Source organism: Eublepharis macularius, chromosome 2 (assembly GCF_028583425.1).
Source record: "Eublepharis macularius isolate TG4126 chromosome 2, MPM_Emac_v1.0, whole genome shotgun sequence".
Classification (NCBI taxonomy): Eukaryota; Metazoa; Chordata; class Lepidosauria; order Squamata; family Eublepharidae; genus Eublepharis; species Eublepharis macularius.
This window is the reverse complement of record NC_072791.1, coordinates 75,027,749-75,055,064: the sequence shown is the minus strand read 5'-3', so window position 1 is coordinate 75,055,064 and position 27,316 is coordinate 75,027,749. Positions and strand designations below refer to the sequence as shown.

General features: G+C 43.9%; 1 protein-coding gene across 8 annotated transcripts in view; it reads left to right on the top strand.

Moving 5' to 3' along the window:
• The window catches only part of RAD51B (RAD51 paralog B), a 636,381-nt gene that overhangs the window by 212,101 nt on the left and 396,964 nt on the right, over nucleotides 1-27,316 (top strand). For all 8 annotated transcript variants that reach the window (XM_054971797.1, XM_054971795.1, XM_054971796.1 and 5 more), the window contains exon 8: nucleotides 14,023-14,119. In XM_054971797.1, coding sequence (XP_054827772.1) covers nucleotides 14,023-14,119 — 97 coding nt within the window. The remainder of the gene's footprint in view (nucleotides 1-14,022; nucleotides 14,120-27,316) is intronic.

The following is a 27,316-nucleotide window of genomic DNA, read 5'->3' as shown; positions in this document are numbered from 1 at the left end:
CATTGCTCTTGGCCAGCAGTCTGATATGGTTGCTGGCCCTTGGCCATTTCATTTTGAGACTAGGATAGAAGATTAGCCTCTTGTGTTCTGTTCAGAAGACATTTCAACAAACATGTAATGAATATATATGTGCAAATTTGCAACAATTTAAAAACCAGCAGAAATCTGATACAGAGCAATAGTATTAAGTCTGTAGTCCCTCCTTATCCCTTTACTGATGCATTCCCTCTCCTTTTACTGATGGGTCTCTTGAGACTACTTCCTTATAGCACAACCCTCTTATCTGAGTAAAAAGCCCTCTTGAATAATTTAGTTTTGTTCCTGTTATGGGGGAAAAGCCCAAGCTGACACTAGCTTCAGAAACACATGGAAAAATGCTGCCATGACCAAGGCAACACTTCCAAATGTTCCTCCACATTAAACAGCCCAACAGAACCAAACTGACACCCTCCAAAACCCCAGTGCCCCCTGACCAGGCTGATCAGCCGCTCTCCATTGTCCCCAGTGATGAGAACTTTTAAAAGTTCTTTCCCAGGGACACATAGAGGGCAAGGATGCCACAGCCAAGGCACGCTCCCAAAAGCAAGCTTATTCCTGTGGAAGCCCAGCAGAACTAAACTGATGCCCCTGTCCCCAAACCCCAGTGCCTTCTGACCAGGCTAACCAACCGCTCTTCATTGTTCCCTATGAAGACCAACATCACACCAGTGAATCACCCAAACCAAACTGAAGCAAGGGATGATTTTGCAACTAGAGGCAAACTGAAGCAAGGGAATGGAATCCCTCTAGAACTAAAATGAGGCAAGGGGACCAAGTTCACATCAGAGAATTCATCCATTCCACTCAAACCAAACAGAAGCAAGGGGCACCCTCGCAACTTAGCCCAACAGAACCAGCATCATTCACAGCAGCCAGGCGCTGGGTTCAGTCAGTGGGGGAACACCACATAACAGAACCAAGCAGTATTCAGCCACAAGCACAAGGCAATGGCAAACAAGTACAGTTGCATTAGTTGGATCTCTTCCACGTGGTCTCAGGCTGAAAGTGACATTGAGGTACTTGGAAAACCCAAGTAATCCTCTCTCTACAGCAGCCTTCATCATTGGCCCCCTCCCACTCCTGTAATGAAGCAAGTTAAGTTAACATTAGAACAACAAATTACATACATTATATTAAACAACAGCATTCTGTAGTTTCATTTGGGTGTTTCTGTGGGTTTCCATCTGTGACACATGGTGTGTCATTCTCTGCATTCCCTAACATCTATCACTGACTCGTCCCATTCCAGTGGCAAGAGAACAACATTTCTGGGGCCACTTTTTTCAATTATCTTCAGAAATTTGTACTAATGTGGGCAGTGTGTGTGGAGGAGGGGGCAAATTGCAGTTCACATTTGTTGTGCCAACTGTCCTTCTACTGTTGGTTTTCTACCTAACTTTTAAGTCTTGGGAAGAGCATTTCCCCCCACTTAATAGACTCCTAGAGGATGCAGGCCACAAGACGAGCTCACCTTATTCATTCTGGAAATCTAAAGTTGGGAAATTGAAGAGTGACATGTTAATATTTAGGATGACCAACTGCTCAACTCTCCAGAGGATAAATCAGGAGTACAGAGAATATAGCTCTGTCCATGTAGTAAATTTACTCTTAAAGTGACTAAGTGCTAATACAAAGTGCTCTAAAGAATTATAAATACAATCTCATAGAAAAATATACAATTACCAATTCATAAATACACACGTTCATATACAAATACAATTCCAAGAAACGTAACATACAAGGATCAACCCAACTGAAAATGTCTTCTCCAGTGAAACATCCATAATATTCCCTATAGCCAAGTTGGGAGAAAAGGCTCCGCATAAAACATATTCACCTGTCAATTTCAAATAATATCTGTCCACAGGGAAAGCCACGTGGAATGACCAAAGGGGGGGGGGAATCCAAGCCCATCCGTGCTCTGCCTGATCCAGGGCCAGCTTGCTTCTCTCAGTTTTCGTTGGACAACTTCCTCAGGGGCAAGGAACCAAACTTCATTCAATTAATGACAATACAATTAATTCCAACACAATACTAGGGAGCGGCATCATGTGATCTTTGAAAGATAGTTCCTGACTATTGTCTCTGCTGAATCCTGGTTCATATGCCTCACATCCCGAGATGGTCCAAGAGTATGCTGGAGTATCTCCATCTCCATGGAGTGCTAGCCATAGGGAGGAGCCTGCTGAGAAGAGGCAAGGTTCACTGGAACCCTGACCAAGGTAATCTTTCACCATGAGGTGAAGTTTGTGGGCAACACAATAAATGTGCAGTGTAAATGTGAGGCCCACTCACCCTGTCACTGCCTTCATGTTTGCACCACCATCACTCACCAAGTATCCCATGGTGGCACTGCCCTCATCTACCCAGTCCAGTAACTCCCTCTTAATGGTGATAGTGATGTTCTCTGCCGTGTGCGCCACATCGAGAATCTTGGCGCAGAACAAAGCCTTGCAGTAGCCAGCCCAGTGGTCTCTCATTTGACCCTGCCTGGCATTGGATGACTCCCCTACTGGCTTACTGGCAGCCATGTAGTGCTATGTAGCCATGTAGTGCTGGCAACCATGTAGACCCTAAAAGAAGCACCACCTGGTGGTGCATCATCCTGTGGATCATGAGACTGGCTGTCAAAGGTGATTTGCATCTTTCCCTCAACTGACCCGGTCCCTACAGTGCTGGCACTGTGCATACTGGTGGTCTTCCATCTTCTGGAAATGGTCCCAGATGTTGGAGGACCAGGGGGGCCATGCCCTTGCAGCTGCAGGCACTCCAGGAGCCACATCATGTCTAAGCTAGGCAGAAGAAGGTGGCTGAGGGCAATGGGGTAGAGATGTGGGTGTCAGTACTTCCACAATCTCTCTTCCTCCACCATCCTCTCCTCCTGCCTTGTCCTGAAAAGCCTGCTGTTGGCCTCAGAGGAAACTAGGGAAGGCTCACTGATGATGAGACCCTCTTCCAGTTCCTCCAACATTCTCTGGGTTCCTGGGGTGAGCACGAGGGATGGAAAACTCACGTCCCCCAAGCTTGCCACAAAAGACTCTTCATGTTGCTCCTCCTCTCGCAGCTGGGAGGAGGGGGAGTCTTAGTAGCAGGCCCCTGCAGAGTTCCATCTCCTGCCTCAGGTTCCTATGGTGGAGGTGGTGCTCCTGCAGCTGCTTCAGGAAAGAGGGCCTGCGAACCCCCTTGCTGTCACCAGAAGCCAGGCTGGTAAACAGCAGCTGCAGTGGAGTGGGCATCCTCCGTGCATGTGGGGGGAGAGCCACAGCCCTCCCCTGCCCCTCCACATCTCTAGACTTATCCCTCACATTTCCTCCAGGGCCCTTCTCTAGTCTCCTGTCACTCATTTTTCTCCCCTTGTAAGTAGTTACTAACCTTATTAAACAATTAAATTACTAGCCTACCCAAAGCACCTTGCTGAAAGTGAGAGTTTCTTTTAACTCTTGCCTATCTACTCTGGAAGCTTGATTTGTGGGTCTAAATCTGGAGAAGGATGCACAAATCTTTTTTTTTTTTAGATATGTGGCACTACACTACCAAGCAGCTTAATTCCTCTTCAGAAATCAAGCTACCCCTGAACACCAATCTACAGGTAAGCCTATGACAGAAAACCTACTTCTAATGTTCCTGGCTTGGCTTCAAAGGAGCCAGAAGTGGGCAGGGAAAACCTAGTTAAATGTCAATAATAGGCGGTCTATTTATCTATAGAATTTGAGTAGAACTTGAACTTTTCTGAATGCCTAAACAAGCTTATTAAAAGGGGGAAAACCTTTAGCTACCAATTAAGTTTTGCTTCACAAGACCTACAACTAGCCTACCTTAAAAAAACGTTTTAAAAGTTCACAACCCTCTCAGAATACCCAAAGTACACCCAAACACCACTAGGTATTTTAAGCTAATAACAAGCACCCCAGCAAACACCGCCCCACCCCCCGCAGAAGAAGACCAACCAACCAAGGACAATTAAACACCAAAGCCAAACCAAATTTCTGTGGCAACAGTAAATATATTGCAGCAAAAACACCAAGGAAAAAACAGTATAAAGAAACAGCACCCCAAGCTCCAACAACAGGGGAAAACAGCCCCCCAAAGAACAACCAGCAAAAACAGACGAATTTAATAAAAATAACAGGAACTGTGAAACACCAAACAACAAATCACTCACAACAGGATTAAAAAACCCTCCCCCCCAGAAGAATAAGCAGCAAAATGAATTGTAAATATAACCGTCTTCAAACCAACCCCTCCCCCCCACAAAAGCCCAACCAAAACACCCACCCTCCAGCAAAAAAGCAGTTTTTAAAATGCAAAGTAAAAAAAACCCTTTCCCCTCCCCCCTCCAACCCTATCCCTTCCAGACACCAGGCCAACCCCTTCCCCCCAAAGACAGAAAAAAACCAGTGAGCCTACAACTGTCAAACCAGGCAGCGGAAGTCCTCCAATTGCAGGTGTCCAGGTGTAGCAGCAGCAGGTCTCAGCAGGCAACTGCTGAAATCCACTAGGCAGTAGGATTCAGTCGCATCAAGTCCAAAGCAGGCCAGGCCCAGGCCAGACCACAAATAGTCTACAGTCAGCAGTAGGCAGGGTTTCAGATCTCTCCAGGCAGCCTGAACACACACAGCACTCAAAATGGAGGCTGCTCTGAGGCAAGCCTGCCTATTTAATTCCTTGCAGGGCAGTTTTAAAAAGGTACTCTCCTTCTAGAGAATTCTATTGGCCAGAGAAGGAGAGCTCCTTCAAGGATTGGCCACTCACTACCCCCTTCCTTTCTTCTTCCCCCTCCTTTCTGCCTCTGCCTCACTCTCCCTTCTCTTCTCCCCACTCCCCTCTGTGAAAAAGGCAGTAAACAGTGTTTCTTTGCTGTTCCTTAGGAAAGGATCAGCCATGCCATGATTACTGAAGTTTACTGAATTAACCTGAATTAATTTGGTAAACTTAAGTTTGGGAATACCAAACCTGATTCGGTATTCCCTTTTGAGTTTGGTAATACCAAATTTTACAGAACAAAAGGGAGCAAAAGGGCTCAAGGAAGTACACCAAAAAAGACACCAGGATATGAACCGTGAGAATTATATTATCAATAAATAGACAAGTGCTGCATATATCATAACATGTGATTCCGAAATCAGGTAAAATATGATATTTTTAAAGGAATACCAAACCTGAATTGCACACCCCTACTCAAGTTGCTTCCAACTTATGGTGACCCTATGAATCAACAACTACCAAAATTTCCTATCATTAACAGTCAGCTCTTGTAAATTGGAGGCAGTGGCTTTCTTTATTGAGTCAACCCATCTGATTTTGGGTCTTCCTCTTTTCCTACTGCCTACTAACTTTCCCAGAGTTATTGTCTTTTCCAAAAGATAATATTAATGGGGATGTGTATAGTTTCCTGTTTGCTGCTGTGTCTGCTAATACATCACAGTGGCAGCAGGGCTTCTACATGACAAGTTTTTCCAGTACTATTTCTGCCCCAGGCCCCCGACAACAGCTACCCCACCTCCTGTACCACTAGGGCTTTTAACTTTTTTTCAAAATTGGCAATTGAATATTGTTACATTGGCATAATATATCAATATGCACATCAAGTTCTCTGAAGTTGCAATTTTCTTTTTTTTTTAAGTCTCTAGACCTTTTGGGGGCAGAGATATGCCTTTCCTCTAATATCTCCACAAAAAAAGTGCTAAAGGCTTCTTTAAAAAAGCAAGCAAGCAAGCTGGGAATTCAGAAAAATTGGTGTGCAGGTTGTTACAATGATATTCAACTGCCAATTAAAAGATACAACATGGTGACAGGAAAGGAAATGGCCACGAGCAAGGACAGGAGCAGGGGAAATGGCTGCCATGTGGCTAGGACCAGGAAAATCTGAACTTTCCCACCTACACAGCAGCCATCCAGGCTTTGCTCCAATCTTTCCCAGATTTGTGCTTCTGGCTGGGATACCATGCCTGAACTGCCCCCTGAGGCAGGTCAGGCTTGACCTTGCCCACCTTACCTTGGCACTTTGTGAAACAGGTAGAAATTGTTTCTGGGCCTTTTTCTGAGAGCTCCTGCTATCTCTCTCCTCCATACAACCTAGTTCCCATGTCCCTAAGCCAAAGCTGAGTGTTTGCGGGTTCTTGAATGATCAGAGGCGAACAGAGCAGAATCTTGTCCAACTGAAAGGAGAAGCTTCTGCCTCATCCACAAGGACTGCTTCCAGGGATGGCTGCTGTGGCGTCAACCCTCTTCATCAGCTGGTGAGACCATCCGGCATGTAGTGCAATTCTGTTTGAGCTTACCTGTGTTACATTTTAGAGTGATTTTCTGTACTTGTGTGTGTGTGTGTGTGTGTGTGTGTGTGTGTGTGTGAGAGAGAGAGAGAGAGAGAGAGAGAGAGAGAGAGAGAGAGAGAGAGAGAGAGAGTAGGAACTCTGAGACAAACAGGTATCGAATGCATACACACTTTGTGATTTTTTGTCTCTCTGTACTTGTGATTATATATGTTTTCTTTGTGTTGGGAAGTTGATAGAATTGGCCCTTTTCAGTGGAATGGACTATGTACGTGGCTCATAAAAATGCTATAAACAACACAGAAGATGGCACAATACAAAGTTTGTACTGGAACAAATTTTGGATGACTGCACTCTCACAGATTCTTTTGTCACCTGTAAATAATGTAGCCAGTGAATATATCTGCCAATAAAAACTTCCTTTCATGCCATAATATGGAGATGTGTGCACACACATGTATCTTAATCTGAAATGTATCCTGTTCCTTACTTTTACTTTTGTTCTGTTGAGTCTTTCCGCACATTTCTTTTTGCATAGATGCTTTACAATTGTGATTCTGTGATTAGCCTAACAATGCCAGTAGAATTCATTCTAATCTTGTACCATCTAGTTCTATTTGTGAGGATTGTTGTTGTGTTGTGTTTATTATATTTCTTTGAAGTCTGGATACTGGATTTTTTCATTTGTGTCAGGGCCCCTGGAAGTCCTCCAAGCTGTGTATGTGATTATGCACAAGTGTCTTCCAAGTGTGGACAGTAGCAGACTGGTGGGTGTACTGTGAATGTTTCTGTTGCCTTCTAGACAGCTGATATGATTCAGCTCCTTAACTGGCTTCTGAGACTCACAACGGAGCATGGATGTAGTGGAATGCAAGCCTGAGCCACATACTCAGTTTCTCCTTCCCTTTGTTTAGTGGTCTGTATTTTTATCAACTACTGAGCAAGCTTTGCTTGTATGGAACTGGGCATCCTTGCATAAATGTCTTGCTTAGAGAGATGGTCTAGATACTTTCATTCCCATACTACTGCATGGGCATGAGTTCCCTGCACATACACAGAAGCATTCAAGGCCTTTTTCTACCATAGGGTTACCAACATCGAAGTGGTGCCTGGGGTTTTCCTGGAATCACAACATCTCCAGACTATAGTTATCCTAGAGGAAATGGTAGCTCTGGTAGATGAACTCTATGGTATATCTAGAAGTCTAGGAGAAACGGAAGTCTTAGAGTGACATTCTGTTCCCACTGAACACCTACCCCTCCGCAGACATGGCCTCTCAGTCTCTCGGAATTTCCTAAACTGGAGTTGACAATCCTGCAGCAAGTGATGTGGATTAGGTTCTCCTTGCCTGCCCCCACTCTTCCCATCTATGGAGAAGAGCCCTTCTATGTCAAGCAAGTACAGCATCTATTCCCTGTTCATTGTGTTCAAAGGCTCTGCAAATGCAGGGCAAAGCCCGTCTCCCTCCAGAAGCCTGAAGAAGTCCATAATGGATTTCTAGAAGTCATCTTGAAAATACATGACAGGTATTTGGCAAATACATGACAGGTACTTTGGCAATAACTTTTCAGAAAAGAGGTATTGTGTTCTGGTGCTTGGAGCCATAAATTGACATCATCCTCTCAGCCTGTGTCCAGTATACTGTCATGCAGATATCTGATAGTGTTAGGGTTTCAGAATCCTGGCTTAAAAATCAAGTTTAACTCCCAATACAAGTTCCACATAATCTGATTTTTGCCTATTTTTCTTTTGTAGGTCAAACTACTTGTTACTTAGGTATTATATGCCTGTATTATCATATTATTATGAATTGCATTATGTGTAATTATGTCTTGACTTCAGTACCTAGCTTTTCATGTAGGACAGGTTGGAGTTCCATATTTTCCCACAAGGTAATCCAAATATAAGAGCCCCGTGGCGCAGAGTGGTAAGCTGCAGTACTACAGCCTAAGCTCTGCTCATGACCTGAGTTCGATCCTGGCGGAAGCTGTGTTCAAATAACCAGCTCAAGGTTGACTCAGTCTTCCATACTTTCAAGGTCGGTAAAATGAGTACCCAGTTTCCTGGGGGTAAAGTGTAGATGACTGGGGAAGGCAATGGCAAACCACCCTGTAACAAAAAGTTTGCCAAGAAAACATCGTGATGTGACATCCCCCCATGGGTCAGTAATGACTTGGGGCTTGCACAGGGGACTACTTTTACCTTTTTATCCAAATATCCAATAGGGTTAGTGACAGTAGAAGTTCAGTTTAATAATAGAGATAAAATGAATTCAAGAGTTGTCAAAGTAAATCAGTCATTAGGAATTCTTCAAGTTGTTGAATAGCTTATCTGTAATTTCCCATGACATGGGCGAAACTCGGACTGGAAGGGATCCAGGGCCGAGGGAACTCTGTCGCTGTCTCTTCACTGCCCACTCAGTCACCTTGCCCAGAAATGGAAGGTTCGAAACTGCACAGTAACTGACTGGGTTGGCAGGATCCAATGATGGTTTCTTTAAGAGAGGTCTCACCACTGCCTCCTTCAATGCCCCAGAAAAAAACCCTGAGTTCAAGGACAAGTTGATAATGGCCTCCAAGGAATCCTGTAGTCCATCGCTACTGGCTTTCACCAGCCATGACGGACACGGGTCCAGGAGGCAAGTGATGGGTCTCGCTATCTGCAGAATCCTGTCCACCTCATCCCCTGAGCGTGGGCTAAAATGATCAAATATCCGTCCAGAAGACAGCCAAGGGGCCTCTAGTTCACATACTGTATCAACTGTGGCTGGTAAGTCGTGGCGAAGAGACAAGATTTTGTCAGCAAAGAAGCTCGTAAAAACCTCACAGCTATTGTCCGAATTTAAGTTTTGACAGTCACCCTCCAATAGGGAGACCAATGAATGTACCACATTAAACAATTTTGCTGGGTGTGAGCTAGCTGACACAATGGAAGCTGCGTAAAATTCCTTTTTCACCATTTTCACTGCCACCTCATAATATTTCATAAACAACCTATAGGATGTTCTTGCCTCTTCGGCCTGTGATCACCGCCACACGGCCACAAGCTCCCATTTTTTCTGCCGTAGCTCCTCCATATACCAAAGAGCTTAGTAATTATGGGGGCGAAGAGGGCGACAGGGTGCAATATCAGAGAGCCAGCCTTGCCAGTCCTCCACCAGGTCATCCAGCGAACTGCCGTGGAGCATCAGTTCCTGTAGAGCATTCTGGAAACCAACTGGATCCATAAGTCTCTGCGGGAGAGCGTAAACTAGCTCACTGCCCTTGCAGGGGGGTGGCAGCACACCCAAGTGAGCCTTCAAGACTGAGTGCTCTAACCATGGTACGGACTCTTGTATCCAGAATCACATCCAACCCCACCCCGAAGACCTAATCTAGCGTGTGGCCTGCTTTATGTGTAGGGCCGATACAAATTGGGAAAGTTCTAGCGCTGCCATGGCTGACACCAGGTCCGCAGCCTGGACAGAGGTGGCGTCATCAGCATAGATGTTGAAGTCCCCCAACACAATCAGCCTGGGCCAATGGTCGTTGTCGCAAGTTCTGTCACAATTAATGTTACCCCAGTTTGAACCTCTGGCGACATGCTCTTTGCAATCGCTGTTATGGAAGGTCTGCTTTTTGGTAGCTATAACATCTGCCCGAAGGGTGAGTATCTGCCTTAAGGGCCAACCCACCCTTTCTGAGATTCCATCCAAACAGAGTAGTTAATTCAATTCAATTTATTATGGTTATAGGACCAGCAATTACAAATTAACCACTGAAGGCTGAAGTTTAAAAAACATTTTAAAACAGAACAGTTACAAGTTATAAAATCAAACTATACATCTGAAATCTTTAAAAGGGCACATTAATTCAAAATTCCATCAATCAAGGATTTTCGTTTCCAAATTGCTAATGAACAGAATTCAGCTATGAGACAGATTTCTGAGTGTCTTCTAAGAGATATTCCTACAGAGTTTCGGTCTTAAAATTCATAAAATATTACAAAAGCTTAAACCTAGTGAGAAGTGGAATAATCAATTGAGCTCTCTTTCTTCTTGGTAAAACTCACAATGCAGCAGCATATGTACAACTGACTTAACCACATTTTCAGAGCAGGGACAACACTGCTGTAATGGTAAACAATGGAACCTACCATGTAAAACTGCAGAGGGAAATGTGTCAAAACGCGCTCTCAAAAAGCCCTATCTGTAGTGTATTAAGTTTTTGCCTAAGGTGGTGTCCGCATTCCATATGGCACAGGAGATTAGTCTGCCAACTTTTTTTCCCAATCTGCAATCAAGGGCAGAACGGGCTCCACATTCTTTAGATCTGAAGAGAGCCCTGTCCTTTTACCCAGACAGGATAAGGGCCTTTAGAGATGAACAGTAGGGGGAAGAGAGCATCTGCTCAGACAGCCTCTAGATGGATTGTGTCTACTATTCAGGCATCGTATCAACAGGCCAGGGTTCCTTGCCCCTTACAAGTAAGGGTACATTCAATCAGGTCCCAGGCCTCATCATCTGCCTTGTTAAAGGGAGTCCCGGTTGCACATATATGCAAAGCAGCTACTGGGTCTTCCTCTGATACTTTTATTAAGCACTACGCAGTAGATGTTAATACGTCTCAGGATGTGGTAGTTGCTAAAGCACTGTTACACTCCTTGTTCATGTAAAAAAAAACCACAGAAAAAAGCGTAAGTGGGGAAGGATGACACAGTACGCATTGTACAATTAGAATGATGTTTTATTTTTTCAACATTGCGGCCGTTACTAGACATGGGCACTAACAGCAATATGAACCAAAAAAAGCCACGATCATTGGGTTCAGCTGTTTGCGAACAAGCCGTTCATGAGGCCCCATTCTGAATGAACAAGTGGTCGTTGCAAAGCCTTGTTCATGCGTTTGTCAGCTGTTTGTCAAGCCAGACAGTCTGGCGCCTTTAAATCAGTTCCCCTGGCAATGGAGGGAGGGAGGGACTGAACTCTTTATCAACTCCTTCTGGCTTTCCTTCTGGCTTTAACCCTTCAGCTTCTAGCAGACAGTCCAGTTTTTGCCACTCTGAAGAGAAAATGACAGCAAAGGGGGTGGCGCCAGCTCTCCTGGTGCGAGAGGGACGGAGAGAAGTCTCTGCCAGCTCTACCTGCTACCAGAGGGACAAGGGGAGTCCCCTCATCCCTCTGACACTGGGGAGAACTAAGCCCCGCAGCACCAACTCTGCCCGCTGTCAGAGGGACGAAGAAAGTCCCCTCATCCCTCTGACAGCGGGCAGAACAAAGCCCCCCGGCAGCGGCTTGAGGGGAGTCCCCTTGTCCCTCTGACAGCAGGCAGAACAGTGGCGGCTCTGCCCGCTGTCAGAGGGATGAGGGGAGGGGAGTCCTCTCGTCCCTCTGACAGTGGACAGAATGAAGCCCCGCAGTGGCGGCTCTGCCCACTGTCAGAGGGACGAGGGGAGGGGAGTCCCCTCATCCCTCTGACAGTGGGCAGAACGAAGCTACATGGTGATGGCTCTGCCCACTGTCAGAGGGACGAGGGGAGTCCTCTTGTCCCTCTGACAGCGGGCAGAATGAAGCCCCGTGGCAGCTGCTCTGCCCACTGTCAGAGGGACGAGGAAAGTACCCTTGACCCTCTGACAGCGGGCAGAACAAAGCCCCGCAGCGGCGGCTCTGCCCGCTGTCAGAGGGATGAGGGGAGGGGAGTCCTCTTGTCCCTCTGACAGTGGACAGAATGAAGCCCTGCAGCGGTGGCTCTGCCCACTGTCAGAGGGACAAGGGGAGGAGAGTCTTCTTGTCCCTCTGAGAGCGGGCAGAATGAAGCCCTGTGGCGGCTCGAGGGGAGTCCCCTCATCCCTCTGACAGCAGGCAGAACGAAGCCCCATGGTGGCATCTCTGCCCGCTGTTAGAGGGATGAGGGGAGGGGAGTCCTTTCGTCCCTCTGACAGTGGGCAGAACGAAGCCCCGCAGTGGCGGTTCTGCTCTCTGTCAGAGGGACGAGGGGAGGGGAGTCCCCTCATCTCTCGGACAGTGGGCAGAACAAAGCTCTGCGGTGGCGGCTCAAGGGGAGTCCCCTCGTCCCTCTGACAGCGGGCAGAATGAAGCCCCATGGCGCCAGCTCTGCCCGCTCTCAGAGGAACAAGGGGAATCCCCTCATCCCTCTGACAGTGGGCAGAACGAAGCCCCGCGCGCCAGCTCTGCCCGCTGTCAGAGGGACGAGGGGAGGGGAGTCCCCTCGTCCCTCTGACAGCGGGCAGAATGAAGCCCCGCGGCGGCATCTCTGCCTGCTGTCAGAGGGATGAGGGGGGGAGTCCCCTCGTCCCTCTGACAGTGGGCAGAACGAAGCCCCATGGCGCCGGCTCTGCCCACTGTCAGAGGGACGAGGGGAGTCCTCACATCCCTCTGACAAGGGCCATGAACACCGAACATGTTCATTAAGGGGACATGTTCGCTTCTGTTCATTGTTCGTTGTTCGTGGATGGCAACAAACAAGGAACAGGGTGTTTGGATTTTTTTCCCCATTCGTGCCCATGTCTAGTCATTACATGTCAGGTTATTGTGCTCTTCAATCAACATGATTGTATGCTTTATACATATGCCAGTTTATATAGTCTTTCATAGTATCTCGTTACTGTATATATTTACCAATAAAATTTTGTTGGAGAGTTTCACCCCACCTCCTGGTGTGTGTGTGTGTGGTGTAGCTTGGTAATCTCCCAATGTGGGGATGCACAGAAGAACAAAAATGAATACAGAGTTGTACATAACTGTAACTGTTGTTTATTGAGTTCTTCTGTATAGACACACATCCCTCCCTCCTGCCCCACTTTGAACTCTCTGGTGGTATCTGGTTATAGTTCATGGCAGCTCAAGAGAACTGAGGGAGGGGGGGCCGCTCCCCCGAGGATCACGGGAACGTTTAGGTGGGAAAAGCGGTTGCCCGGCGTGATCTAGGAGGAGCAGCCCCTAATGGAGCTCTATAGAAGCTAGAAAGGTTTCTCTGTTGGCAGGCCTGCGCATGTGCAGCTCCCCAATGTGTGTCTGCACAGAAGAACTCAATGAACAACAGTTACAGGTATGTACAACTCTGTATATTTTACCTCTAGTCCTCTTCAAAACATGCACTTGTATTGATGAACTTCCAAATTGTACATCTCCCTCTAGGTACTAAACTTTAGCTATTCTAGGGTGTGCAAGTTTAGGAAGCTCTTTGAGTATACCTATTTTACTTTCCTCTCTTTTGGTAGTCCTCGGGGTGGGGCACATCCCATCTTTGAGAAAATGTTGAGCTGAAGCTATTTGTATGGATGCTCTCAACAGGCCATGTCAATTGGCTGCATCTCTGTAGTGCTTGATAATAAACATATTCATAAATTCTCCTCTAATCTTTCTTTTTCTGGAACTGAAAAAAAATGCTTTCAAAGTTTGCTAGTTTAAGTAGTATTCATATTTCCTCTTTTTACCACCAACAAAGACCCTTTCTCACACAAGAGAGATATGAAGTGTAATGTGAAGCCCCTGAATAATTTGAAAGGACTGTATTTGCTTTGCTTTCTGAAGCATCCTATTAAACTGCTACTATAGTTGATCCAGATTTTCCAGGAAGGAGTTGAAATTGTTGAAAATTAGTGTGGGTGTTGAAGGGTGCCTGTCTATCTATACATTCCAGGTCTTGTCTGGGCTACTACTGTGTCTGTCTGGTAACTCTAATACACTTACCTTCTCCGTGTTTGTTTGCAGGTTATCTTGACGAATCAGATTACCACGTGGCTGAGCAATGGCCTGGCTATACAGGCAGACCCACTGTCTCCAGCTGATGACTTTTCCCTGTCTGAAGGTAAGCAACCCTTTTTATTACAGTTGAAACTTGACTCTAGGACAAATCTCCTCTGCCACTCGCAAGTCTCTTGTTCATGCTTAAGGGCCAACATAAATGTACCCAGTATTAAAAGTAGCTCAAGTTAAAACATCTTTTAATACTTAAAAGCTGTGTTGTCTAAGATCAGGAGAATATTGATCAGGAATCTATATACTGGGGACTCTAAAGGAGTGGTCATCCCACAATTTATTTGATAGCATGTCTGAAATCATTATTAAGCATCTACTGATCTGCTGAATCTGCCTCCACCTCCCAGTCTCACCCATCAGAGGCAAAATACTCATCTGATTAGCTAAATGATTCCATTTATATGATGTGATATGGTAAAATATGTCTTGACTGTAATTATCAGCCTTTCAGAAGAAAAGCAGTTTGGATCTATTAGAAAAAGAACAAGTATGTGGATTCTGAATCATCCATTTTGTTTTCAAATGTAATGTAACAAAATACAAATCTGAATGCTGTATTATGCTGTGGAAACCTGTGCATGGTGTAAAGCCTGATTTCATTTAAAAACCTGCTTTCTGATAGAGGTATGGAAATGACGCAGTGGGGATATTTTCTGTCTAACTGTGCCCCTCTTATCATTATAGGATCTGACATATGTCTGTTAGACCACTTATTTTTTTGTACAACAAGGGACAACTGAAATTATGGAAATCAGTGGCAGAATTAACAATTTTCTGAGTTTAGCCACTTATCCATGATGCAAAAATATAAACTATGCAACATGAGTAACTGGAAGAAGTAGTTAAAAACTGTAATCTAATAATAATAGTATAGTAAAAAGCATTTTGTATAATGTTTTCAAACATTCTGTGCACTTCATATACACTGTTTTACAGCAACCCTTACAATTAACTTGATTGAGACTGAGAGTGGTGTGCCTAAGAGGGCGTAGTGTTTTTATGGCAAAGTGTGATTTGAAGCTATCACTGTCTCCAAATTAAGATTCTTAAGGAAATTTAGCAAACATGGGCCAATGCAGGTTAGGATGAGAAAACGGTTCTGAAAGAGGGCCCCACTCTTATCCCACCCTGGCCCCACCCTTAAAAGGAGAGAAGAAGAGTTAGCCTACCTATTCAGCAAGTCTTTCCAAGCCTTGCATGAGGCTTGGGCAGGCTGGGCAGCACCTCCTCCAGGCTGCACAGGCCTTGGGCGGGCCTGGTACCACTTTGACTTTAGTCCTCGGGTATGTCGAATACCAGCAACTGTGTGCCTTGGGAGGACGGGGCCACCTAGTTCAGGTGGGTCCTTTTGGCCTCAGAGAGACACTATCTCACTGGGAGAAGTTCTGGTAGCTATAATGGCTTGCAAACTGGGTAAACAAGAAGCAGAATAGGACAGGTCACATGATGGATTCCAAAGGGATTGATTGTAATTTGTTCATAAATGATGGAAAATTGAGGGTAAGCAGTGAGGGAACCAAGTTTGCAGATGACACTAAATTATTCAGGATGGAGAGAGCAACAGTGGATTGGGTAGAGCAGCAAAAATATTCATCCAGTCTGGGCCAGTAGTTGATAATATGACAAATGTAGTTTAACGTGAGTATGTGTAAAGTTATACACCTTAGGGCAAAACCTCTTAACTTTAAATATGCAAATTTGCAAATAGCCTCATTTTCACACTAGCTGGCTTGTTTTCAGTGTCTTCAACTGTAATTCCTCATTGGCATTTTCTCCGTAAATCACCATGAGTAATTGTTTCAAGTCTTCACTATCTTCTGCTAATGATGTGGGGTGTCATCTGCATATCTCAACTTGTTAACATTCCTTCCACCAATTTTCACTCCACCTTCTTCTAAGTGTAATCTGGCTTTCCTTATGATATGCTCTGCGTAGAGGTTGAACAGGTAGGGATATGCATCCTTGTCTGGCACCTTTCCCAATCGGAAACCAGTTTGTATCCCCTTATTCTGTCTTAACAGTAGCCTCTTGTCCAGAGAACAGGTTGCACATCAGAACAATCAGGTTTTGTGGCATCTGCATTTCTTTTAACACCATCCACAGCTTTTCATGATCCACACAGTCAAAAGCTTTGCTCCAGAGGAGTTAGCCGTGTTAGTCTGCTTTGCTGTAATCTATAAAACACAAGCTGATTTTCTTCTGAAATTCCCTGGTACGTTCCATTATCCATTGTAAATTTGCAATATGATCTCTGGTGCCTCTTCCTTTTCTGAATCCAGCGTGAACATCTGGCAATTTTTGTTCCACATATGGTAAGAGTCTTTGTTGTAAAATGTTGAGCATTGCTTTGCTTGCATGGTAAGAGGTCAGGAAAGCTCTCACTCTTCTGACTTTTTGCAAACAATGCAAAACTGAATTATTCAAGAAGGCTTTTTTACTCGGATAGGAGGGCTATACTGTAAATAAGTGGTCTCAGTAGAAGGATAGGGACCATAGTAGTAAAGTCTATGTGCTACAGTTTGCTTCCTGTTGCTTTGTGTATGATCCTGTCAGGTAGTTCTAATTTGTTTTATGTTATTTAAAGTATCATTCTTAGAATTGCTTATGCTCTGTTCCAGCAGTTCTCCAAATTTGTTTTAGGTATCTGCTGGTTTTAAATCCTTGCAAATTTGCATTTATAGATTCTATTACATTGTTTATTGAAATGTCCTTGAAATTTACAGTACTAACTCACATAGAATCATAGAGTTGGAAGGGGCCATACAGACCATCTAGTCCAACCCCCTGCCCAGTGCAGGATCAGCCTAAAGCATCTCTGACAAGTATTCATCCAGCCTCTTCTTGAAAACTGCCAGTGAAGGGGAGCTCACCACCTCCCTAGGCAGCTGATTCCACTACTCTGACCGTGAAAAAGTTTTTCCTAATATCCAGCCGGTACCTTTGTGCATGTAGTTTTAGCCCATTGCTTCGCGTCCTACCCTCTGCTGCCAACTGGAACAGCTCTTTGCCCTCCTCCAAATGACAGCCTTTCATATATTTAAAGAGAGCAATCATGTCCCCCCTCAACCTCCTCTTCTCCAGACTAAACATTCCCAAGGCCCTCAGCCTTTCCTCGTAGGGCTCAGTCTCCAGACCCCTGATCATTCTTGTCACTCTCCTCTGCACCCTCTCGATTTTGTCCACATCCTTTTTGAAGTGAGGCCTCCAGAACTGCACACAATACTCCAGGTGTGACCTGACCAAGGCAGTATAGAGAGGGGCTATGACCTCCTGTGATTTCAATGCTATGGCCCCTTTGATACAACCCAGGACTGATTTAGCCTTTTTTGCCACCACATCACACTGACTGCTCATATTCAGTTTACAGTCCACTCTTACCCCAAGATCCCTTTCACATATACTACTGCCCAGAAGTGTATCCCCCATCCAGTGTTTGTGCTTCCCATTTTTGTGGCCCAGATGTAATACTGTGCACTTGTCTTTGTTGAATTGCATCCTACTCACAGCTGCCCACTTCTCCAGAGTATTCAGGTCTTGTTGAATTTTAATTCTGTCTTCTTGGGTGTTTGCTACCGCTCCCAATTTGGTATCATCAGCAAATTTAATGAGCAGCCCTTCCACTCCTTCATCCAGATCATTGATAAAAATATTGAAAATTACCGGGCCCAAAACCGAGCCCTGCGGCACCCCACTGGACACCTCCCTCCAATCTGATGAAACGCCGTTGACCACCACTCTTTGAGTGCGGTCCTCCAACCAGTTCCCTATCCACCGAACTGTCCTATAGTCTACTCCGCAGTCTTCCAGTTTGCCCATCAGAATGTCATGGGGGACCTTATCAAAAGCTTTACTGAAATCCAGATAAATCACGTCAACAGAGTTCCCCCGATCCAGTAAGCTGGTCACTCGATCAAAGAAGGAAACCAGGTTGGTTTGGCAAGATCTGTTAGGAACAAAACCATGCTGACTTCCCCGGATCACTGAGTGGTCCTTCAGATGCTTACCGATTGATCCCTTTAAAATCTGTACAATTTGTAATCCGCCTTGAGTCTCAGTGAGAAAGGCAGACTATAAATAACATGAATAAATAGATGCAATGGTCAGATGCAATGGTCACTGTGACACTGAGAGATCTCTGTCTTTTGGTGCTACACCTCTGAAGATGCCAGTCACAGCTGCTGGGGAAACGTCAGGAACTACAAAGCCAAGACCTCTGCTATACAGCCCGGAAAATCCACAACAACCATCGGTCAGATAGTTGCTGCAATCTTTGACATTTCATTTTTTTGGGAATTGGAATTTAAACTTGAGTGTTTCCAGTTTGTGGGCCATTGTTTTCTTTTCCATATTTGTTGACAGATTTGTTAAGATTTTCATGGACTCAGTTTCTGTAACTTGAAAATATCTTTATTGATATCCCATCTGCTCCTGGTGATTTTTTTCTCCCAATTGCTTTGATTGCAGTTTTCACTTTATTTTCTACAATTGCAAGTTCTTCATCAAAAGATTCTTCTATGAAGGAATCTATAATCCTTTCATTTCTTCTGTATAGTTCTTCAATGTATTGTTTCCATCTTTTCTTTATTTTCTCCTGATCAGATTCTGTATTTCTCTGTTGATCTTTCAGCATCCCTAGCCGTGGTTTAAACATTCCTTTCATTTCCTGGATCTTGTGGAACAGATCTCTTGTTCTTCCTTTTTTTTGTTGTCCTCTTCTATTTCTTTGCACTGGTGTGGGGTGTGGGATCTCCCATTTTTAGCCTCTGCACCCCTACTCACCTGGCTGGCAGGGAGAAAAGGTGTGGGAATGGGCTTCCCAGGCATGCTCCTGGGGTGGCACAACATCATTCACAGGAGTGACATAATTGTGCTGCCCCAAGATTACTCGCACACTTCACGGCGTACGCCTACGTGATGACATCACTTCCCAGAAGTGATGCCATCACACAGGCCTGGGGGCATGTGCACGCAAGGAGCATCATAGGAATGCAAAGAAGGTAAGCACCAGGTTTCCTGCATTCCACCAGGAAGGCAAGGGGACCGTGGTAACCCTACTGGTTAGTATAATAGTTTTCTTTGTCTGTGTGTGCAAGTTGCAGAAAAGCTGTGTTTATCTCTTTATGCAAGTTGTTGAAAAGCTGCATTTAGATTTCTGATTCTATTTCTGTCACCTTTTATTTTTGCTTCTCGTCTATCCTTAGCAATTTTAAGAGTTTATCAGTCATCCATCTAAGCTTCTCCTTTATTTTGGCTACAGGGATAGTCCTTGTAGTTAGCAGGGCTAGAGTCCAGTGGCACTGTATAGACCAAAAAGATGTTCAGGGTATATGCTTTCAAGAGCTGAAGCTCCCTTCTTCAGATATTATCATGTCAGTTTGGGCTCGGCAATGTGGCATTGCAGCCATTGGTGGGGAGTCATATAGAGTCTTCCTGTAGTGTTGGGTGAGTAGTAATTGGTGGTCAATGTTTTGTCCATTGGAGGATTGGAGAGATGGCAGCTGGTCAGCAATAAATTGAGAATTGTTGTGCTATGATTTTAGTGAATTAAATTAGGCTACTTTTGGTGCAGGCATTGGAGATGGTAAGCAAGAAGGGAAATCAGTTAAAATAATCTTTCTCAATCTGTGCTAATTATAAAAGATTGGGAAACTTGTTTCATGTGCTTTTTTGCTAAAATTTCTATTCTTATAAAATCAGTTTTGTAAAGCCTGAGGAGCCTTCATTGGATATATTTTTGTGCAAGCAAGCTCTGCTAGGACTTGCTTCTGCTAGCAGTGCTTCAAAAAGCATTGCCAGCCCCACCTCCTGCAAGTAAGGGTAAATCAGATTTGTTTGCCTTCTGAGGAAGATACTCAAACACTTGTGTATGCCTGTACTGAAAAAGGGTTTGGGGCCTAGGGCCTAGGTCTGATTAGTAGACTGCAGATACTTAGATAGACCTTAGGCCAGACCAGACTAGCAGATAACTGAATGTGTACATAGGTTTGTGTTAATTTACATGTTGAGCAAAGACTCATGCGGCATGTGTTTGAAAGGACCACCATGACTAGGAGAAGTGGTATAAATCAGGACTGGGCTAACATTAAAGACTGGGAGGTAGAGGGGAGCACTGAAGGCAGTACTTTCTGAGAGGCAAAGCTTGTTTCTAAGCTTTGGCTCAAAATCAGACACAGCTGAAACTGCTAGCTGGGAAGATCAAAGAGCAGGAATTGTTGACATCCGAACTCTTTATTGACTGCCTGAGATCAACATCCTAGTATAGAGCTGCCACATTTCATCTTACCAGGAGGAAAAGGGAACTGCTTAATGAACAAGTTCAAGAATTCATCCAGCAGCATCATAAAAAGAGCTCCTGCTGTTGCAAGAAGGCCTTCTAGATATTTGGGACTCTGTTCCAGGCATGTATGTGTGTGTTATGTGCTGTCAAATCGCCTCCAACCTATGGCAGCTGTATGAAGGAAAGACCTCCAAAACATCCTATCATTAACAGACTTGCTCAGATCCTGCAGACTGGAGGACGTCACTTCTTTGATTGAGTCAAGCCATCTTGTTTTAGGCCTTCCTCTTTTCCTACTGCCTTCCACTTTTGACTTGTTATTGACTTTTCCAGAGAATCTTGTCTGCTTGTGATGTGACCAAAGTACAATACCCCTTAGTTTTGTCATTTTAGCTTCTAGGGAGAACTCAGGCCTGATTTGATCTAATACCCACTTATTTGTCTTTTTGGCCATCCATTCCATGGTATCCCCAAAACTCTCCTCCAGCACCACATTTCAAATGAAGCGGAGGCGTCTGACTTACCGGGCGCCTGTTTGCCGCCATCAAGCTGGCAGGGAGCGAGGTCAGCGTCTTCGTTGCGTCGGCTCATCCGGGGAACCCCCGGGTGGGCCGACGACGAATCAAATTCAAACTTTGGAGCCGGCCAATCAGGGTGGTCGGGCCGGCTCCGTGGAGGGGCGGGGCAGGGACTGTGAACCTCAGGTCCGCAGTCTTCACTCAGGTCCAGCAGCTGGGTATTTAACCAGCTGCCGTCCCCACCCATCCTCACTTCGGCTCGTCGTGTCTCCCACCCACCTCTCCCTTATTTTCTGTGTTCCATTTTGTCACAACTGTCGGGCGGTGGGCATTGGATCAGATCACTTTTTGGGGAGCTGGGGGCCTCCACGCCCCAGGCTCCCCATTAGGGGATTCCCATAAGGAATCTTGGGAGTGAGGCTTGGGGTGCATGCCCAGCTCGGGGGCTGCCACGGCATCCTCACTCCCAGGTGGCAAGGGAATCACTCAGGGGTGTACACCCAGGTGATCTCCCCTCAAATGCCACTCCTATGGTTCCCTCCCCCAGCTGGGGTCTGGGGGGGGGTTGAGGTCCATCGGCTGGCAGGCGGGTCAGCCGATGTTTTTTCTGGGATCTGATCCACATGCTGCACCAATACTCCTTTGCTGCTGTTTCAATAAAGTTGTGGCCATGTTTTCTCCAAGCTTGGTGTGGTCTGGGTTTGTTCAAGCGTCCTCCTCCCTCCCCCATCAGCGCTAGGCGGCAATCAATTTTCTCCCTGTCAGCGTTCTTCACTGTCCAAGTTTCATATCCATACATAGTAATGGGGAACACCATAGTTTGGATTATCTTGATCCTGGTTCCCAGAGAGACATCTTTGTCTTTATGGATCTTGTCTTTCTCCCTCACAGCTGCTCTTCCAAGTCTCAATCTTCTTCTGATTTCTTCATTGCGGTCTCCCTGTTGGTTAATGATTGAGCCAAGGAATAGAAAATCTTGAACAATTTCAATTTCCTCGTTGTCAATTGTGTAATTCCTCAGCAGCCATTACTTTGATGTTCAGCTGTAATCCTGCTTTGGTGCTTTCTCCTTTAACCTTCATCAGTAGTTGTTTCAACTCTTCATTATTTTCTGCTAGTAATGTGGTGTCATCTGCATATTTCAAATTGTTAATGGTCCTTCCATCAATCTTCTCTCCACCTTCTTCTAGAACTAATCCAGTTTTCCTTATGATATACTCTGCATAGAGGTTGAATAGGCAGGGCGATAACATGCATCTTTGTCTGATACCCTTGCCAATTGGAAACCATTCTGTTCCCCCATATTCTGTCCTGCCTGTAGCCTCTTACTGCACATCAGGTTGCATATCAAAGCAATCAGATGTTGTGGCACCCCCATTTCTTTTAAGACTCTCCATAACTTTTCATGATCCACACAGTCAAAAGCTTTGTTGTAATCTATAAAATACAAGCTAATTTTCTTCTGAAATTCTCTGGTATGTTCCATTAGCCATTGTAAATTTGCAATATGATCTCTGGTGCCTTTTCCTTTTCTGAATCCAGCTTGAACATCCGGCATTTCTTGTTCCATATATGGTAAGAGTCTTTGCTGTAGAATTTTGAGCATCATTTTGCTTGCATGGGAAATTAATGCAATAGTCTGATAGTTGCTGCACTCTTTTTTTTGGAATTGGAATGTAGACTGAGCATTTCCAGGCTGTGGGCCACTGTTTTGTTTTCCATATTTATTGACAGATTCTTGTTAAGATTCTGACGGACTCCATTTCTGTAGCTTGAAATAGCTCTATTGGTATCCCATCTACTCCAGGTGGTTTGCTTATCCCAATTGCTTTGAGTGCAGCTTTTACTTCACTTTCTAGGATTTCTGGTTCTTCATCAAAAGATACTTCATCGAAAGTATCTGTCATCCTTCCGTCTCTTAGTTCTCGGTGTATTGTTTCCATCTTTCCTTTATTTTGTCCTGATCAGATACTGTATTTCTGTGTTGATCTTTCAGCATCCCAAGCCGTGGTTTGAATTTCCATTTGATTTCTTGGATCTTTTGGAACATAGCCTCTGGACAAACCCACAGTACTGTCTGTGCCCTCTACAAAGTGGGTTGTGAGTAGGTCTCTGCTCTGGGCACAGTGATTAGTGAGCCAGTATTGATAGCTTTGAGAACATGTTCACAGTTGTGTTCTATTTAAATAAATTGGATTTACATTTTCAATTTGTGAATATTACGCTAGAAATTGAACCTGGCCCTTGGAACTGTGGGGGTTACGCTTGTGCTACTTCAAGAATATATTAGAGTCTGCATAGTGAGCTCTACCATAACTAGAGGCAAGAACTAGACATTTATTCTCTGTTAGCCCTCTTTTCTTCTTGCTAGAAAACGGAAAACCAAGTTACAGATCAATGAAATGACCAGCTACGATCTGGATGCATTGCTATAACTGTATATCCATTTCTTTATCACTTATGAATAAAGCAGACCCAGACAATATAAGACAAGTGGGCCCATCTCCTCTGAGTTTTTCAGTCTGTTGCAACTCAGGTTGCCAATCCTGAAAGACACAAATCTGGTAAAGGCTTTTCTGCCAATTACTTAGGCTGTCTTGGGTTAGTAAAAATGTGAAGCCCTCAAATGTATTTGAATTGTGAACCATGATGGCAGAGTAAAGGAAATAATCCAATCCACGTTTTGGAATTTGCTTTTGATGAATGTACTGCAACAGGATTTTTGCAAAAGACAAACCGTATTCTGAGCACAAGCACCAACACATACTGACACACAGCAGAGAGAGAAAAACAACAAGACTGCAAGAGAAAACATTGAATAAACCCTAAACACTAGAGAATGATCCACAGCTCCCCCTAGAGTACAAGTGGACTTAACTACTTTTCCAGGATTATTTACAGCAGTACTTACAGTAACTCTTGAACTGCTAGAGAAAACATTAAATGAACCCTAAACACTAGAGAATGATCCACAGCTCCCCCTAGGGTACAAGTGGACTTAACTACTTTTTCAGCAGTATTCAGTAACTAGACTCTTACCAGGCTGTCACTTCTCCAACAAACCCCTTAGATGAATTGACTAATTCTTGTGAAAGTGCTGTGGACAAACATTCAAAACGTGTTTGATTGTAGCTACTAGTAGTAAAGTATTCTGGCATGTAAAAATTGAAACTTGATGGAATAATAACATTTTAACACATACTGGGTCGTTCTTTGTTACTGCTACAAACTGTTACAAACTTGTTTCTGCAAGCTTTTTTTGATGGCAGCTGTAGCTGCCTCTGTGCATCATGGAGGTATGCTCAGAAATAAAGTGATTCATAATTTGTCAAATATCCAGTTTAACTAGAAAGTTTTTAACAAGTCATAAATGATTAGGCATTCTTTGTAGCCACAAATCCATTGGAATTAGCTGCCTAAGATTAAATACATTGTAGTGGTAATAAAAGATCTGGTTCTGGTTATCATTTTAAGTAGTCTCAACTGACAGCACTCTATTTCTGTTAATGGTGGGAGTATTGAGTTTCATTTTGCTACCACACTGTACAGGCATCCAGTATCTCTTTTCTGTATCCCCCTCAAATAGATGCCTTTGATGCTAGTCCAGATTTATGCTCATGCATTAGATAAAAGTCAATGATGAGAAAAGAATAAGTCTTATTAAGTGTAATTGAGATTCTGTTGTTACACCAGGTATGTAAGAGAAAGATCACTTTTCACACAAAGTTTACATATGCATACTTAATGAAAACGCCGTCAAAAATAGAAACATTTGGCCAAGAGTGAATCCCTATAGTTTACACTAAAAGAGAAGACAGACAAGGTTCCCACAATGTTCATGGCAGACCTAGTGCATAACTCTATGGTTTCAGTTTTGCAGGACTGAAAACAGACTGAGTTGAGTTGTAACTCTTGTTTGAACAAGCTTTTTGTTCAATCTCAACAATTAATGAATAATTGTAATTTAATCCTGCATCAGGGCTGCCTAGGTATTGAGCATAGGCCACATTGTCCTTCTGCATGCTTCTTAAATAAGCTCAAACACATTTTGTGTTTTGAAAAATAGATGTAAACTTGAGATTTGATTTCATTAGAATCTATGCTGGTATGCTATGAAAGCTGAAAGTACTAACATCACGTCTCTCTTCATATATAGTGTATGTAGTCTATTTGCATTTTAATATGTTAAAACATTCCTTATAAGGAAACAGAAGTAACTGATTTTCTTATTTTGTGAGTATCATAGAGTTACAGGGGACCTTAAATACTGTATCAGCCAATTAAACCTCATGAGGCAGGAGGTGCTGTATGTCTGTGTGACGGACTCAGCTTCAGATGCTGAGATTTCCAGTCAGTGAGCTATGATTGACATGCCCCCCGCCCAATGTGGCTAGCCTGAAACGGCAATTGGGGATGGAATGTTGAGGAAGCTGTCAGTTGGAGTTGGAGAGTATACCAGAGAGTGAAAGAGGGTTGGAGCCTGGCTTTAGACCAGAGAGGGTCAGCCAGAGAATCCTCTGTGAGAGGAAATAATGTTTATGAAGCACTTTTAGTCCTAGGACTAAAGTGGGGAAAACCAGCACTAACTCCTACTTAGACTCAAGAGATCTGGGAATTATAGAGGGCCAAGGAAGTGGGTAGAGAGGATTCTCCCCTTCAGTGCCAGGAACAGGGTTATAGCTCATAACTATAATGCCTGCCTAGTATCTAGGAAGGGTTTGTCTCAGTGGAGCACCCTTAAGTCTGGAGAGGAGGGAAAGTCGTGCTGTGTTTGTGTTTTATGTATATAAAGTGTAACATCTGTGAAGCAGTGTTAACTGAAAGAAGCCAGCAACCTAGTGTTAAACCAAGTGTTTTGTGCCTCACACCAGTGAAGTTGCTGTATAAAAACCTTTCTGTTACCTCAGTTCAAACATCTGCCTACCTCCCCTCTGACTTTACCTACTGTAAATAAACCTTCAGTTACATTTTGAACCTCCCCAAGCCTTGTGTGCCAGTTTCTGCTAAAGAGAAGCACAACCCCCTGATCTGTTCCCTACTAAGACTTGGCTGGGTAACCATTTTTTATAATCCTTAAGGGTGGGACAAGAAGGAAAGTTGAAGCTTAACATCAACCACGCTACCAGAGGCTTCCCAGCCCAGTATACAGCTTCATAGGCTTAAAGAGGAGAAGTTTTATCTCAGGGTAGGGGAAGGTCAGCCTAAGCTTGAGTTGCGTGAGTTGCACGTGGGTTTGTGGCAGTCTGCTATATGTAACTGCCAAATGCTTATTTATTTGATGTTTAAATTTATTCTCCTTTTAAAAATTGAACTCCATGTTATAACTACAACATGTCTATGGGGTAGTCCTACAGTTGTTCCAATATATTAATTCCTTCCTTTCCTGGTACAGCTCTTTTGGCCATAGCCTTAAGCCTGATCTTGCATTAACAAACAAAAACCAAAATACTAAAACTACTATTACCAATAATAGTGATAAAAGAATCTCACTCCAGTAACAAAAATTTCCTAATTTTAGGCTGGATTACTAAAAGGTAGGATGCCAGTGACCTGGTAATGTATGGGTCCTTATCTTGTAAAAGAAAGGCTCTGATTAATATTTGTGAGCTCATTGTATTGAAGTAATGTCTCTCTTTGTCTCTCCTCACTGAAATGTGGGCATTCTAGATGAGCCAAAGTGCCTATCTTCCTTGTATTACAGAAACACTTAGGTTCTGAAAAGGGAATTCTCAAAAAGCAACCTTTCATTTCTGGAGTTAATACAGCGTTCAATCTAACAACCAAGAAAATATCTTGGTATCGAGGTATCATCATGGACTTTATTTAAATACACTGGTAAAGTATCTGGAGGTTCAAGTCCATTGTGGGCAAGGGAACAGACCCTTCTTGCTCACTGATTTATGCTTCTGAAATCTAGCAGCAATAACTGCTTTTTGACCCTCTGGAATGCGGTTTTCTCACTTCCTTCAAAAAGTAGTAAAATTGGAGTAAAGCCTAATTGTTCCAGTCTCTAATCAACCAGCCTCTTCCATTTACTCTGAAAGCATCTTCTCTTAATCTAAAGATTAAGATTTGATCTGTAGTTAAAGAAGATCTTGATTCCAAATCTAAATACATCCAGCCAAGCTAGTGATTCTAATGAAGATTTTGCAAATTCTTGGCAGATAGCTATACTGGATATGCTCTTTGGTAACCTGGTTAGTTTTCTCAGGAATTTTAATAAAAAGGAATCAATAGTCTCAGATATACCTTCAACCCACACTCCGGCACCATAAAGTATCATTTGATTAATTTTACTCCAAAAGGTCTTTATAGCTGCTGAGTAATATTTCTCTCCTGTGTGAAAGAAACATGTCAAGGCATTTAAATATAGTGTTATCTTGTAGGAAATGGATTGGAACTGATTTTTCCAAGATAGGTCTTGGGAGAATGGAATGCCTAAATATCTAAA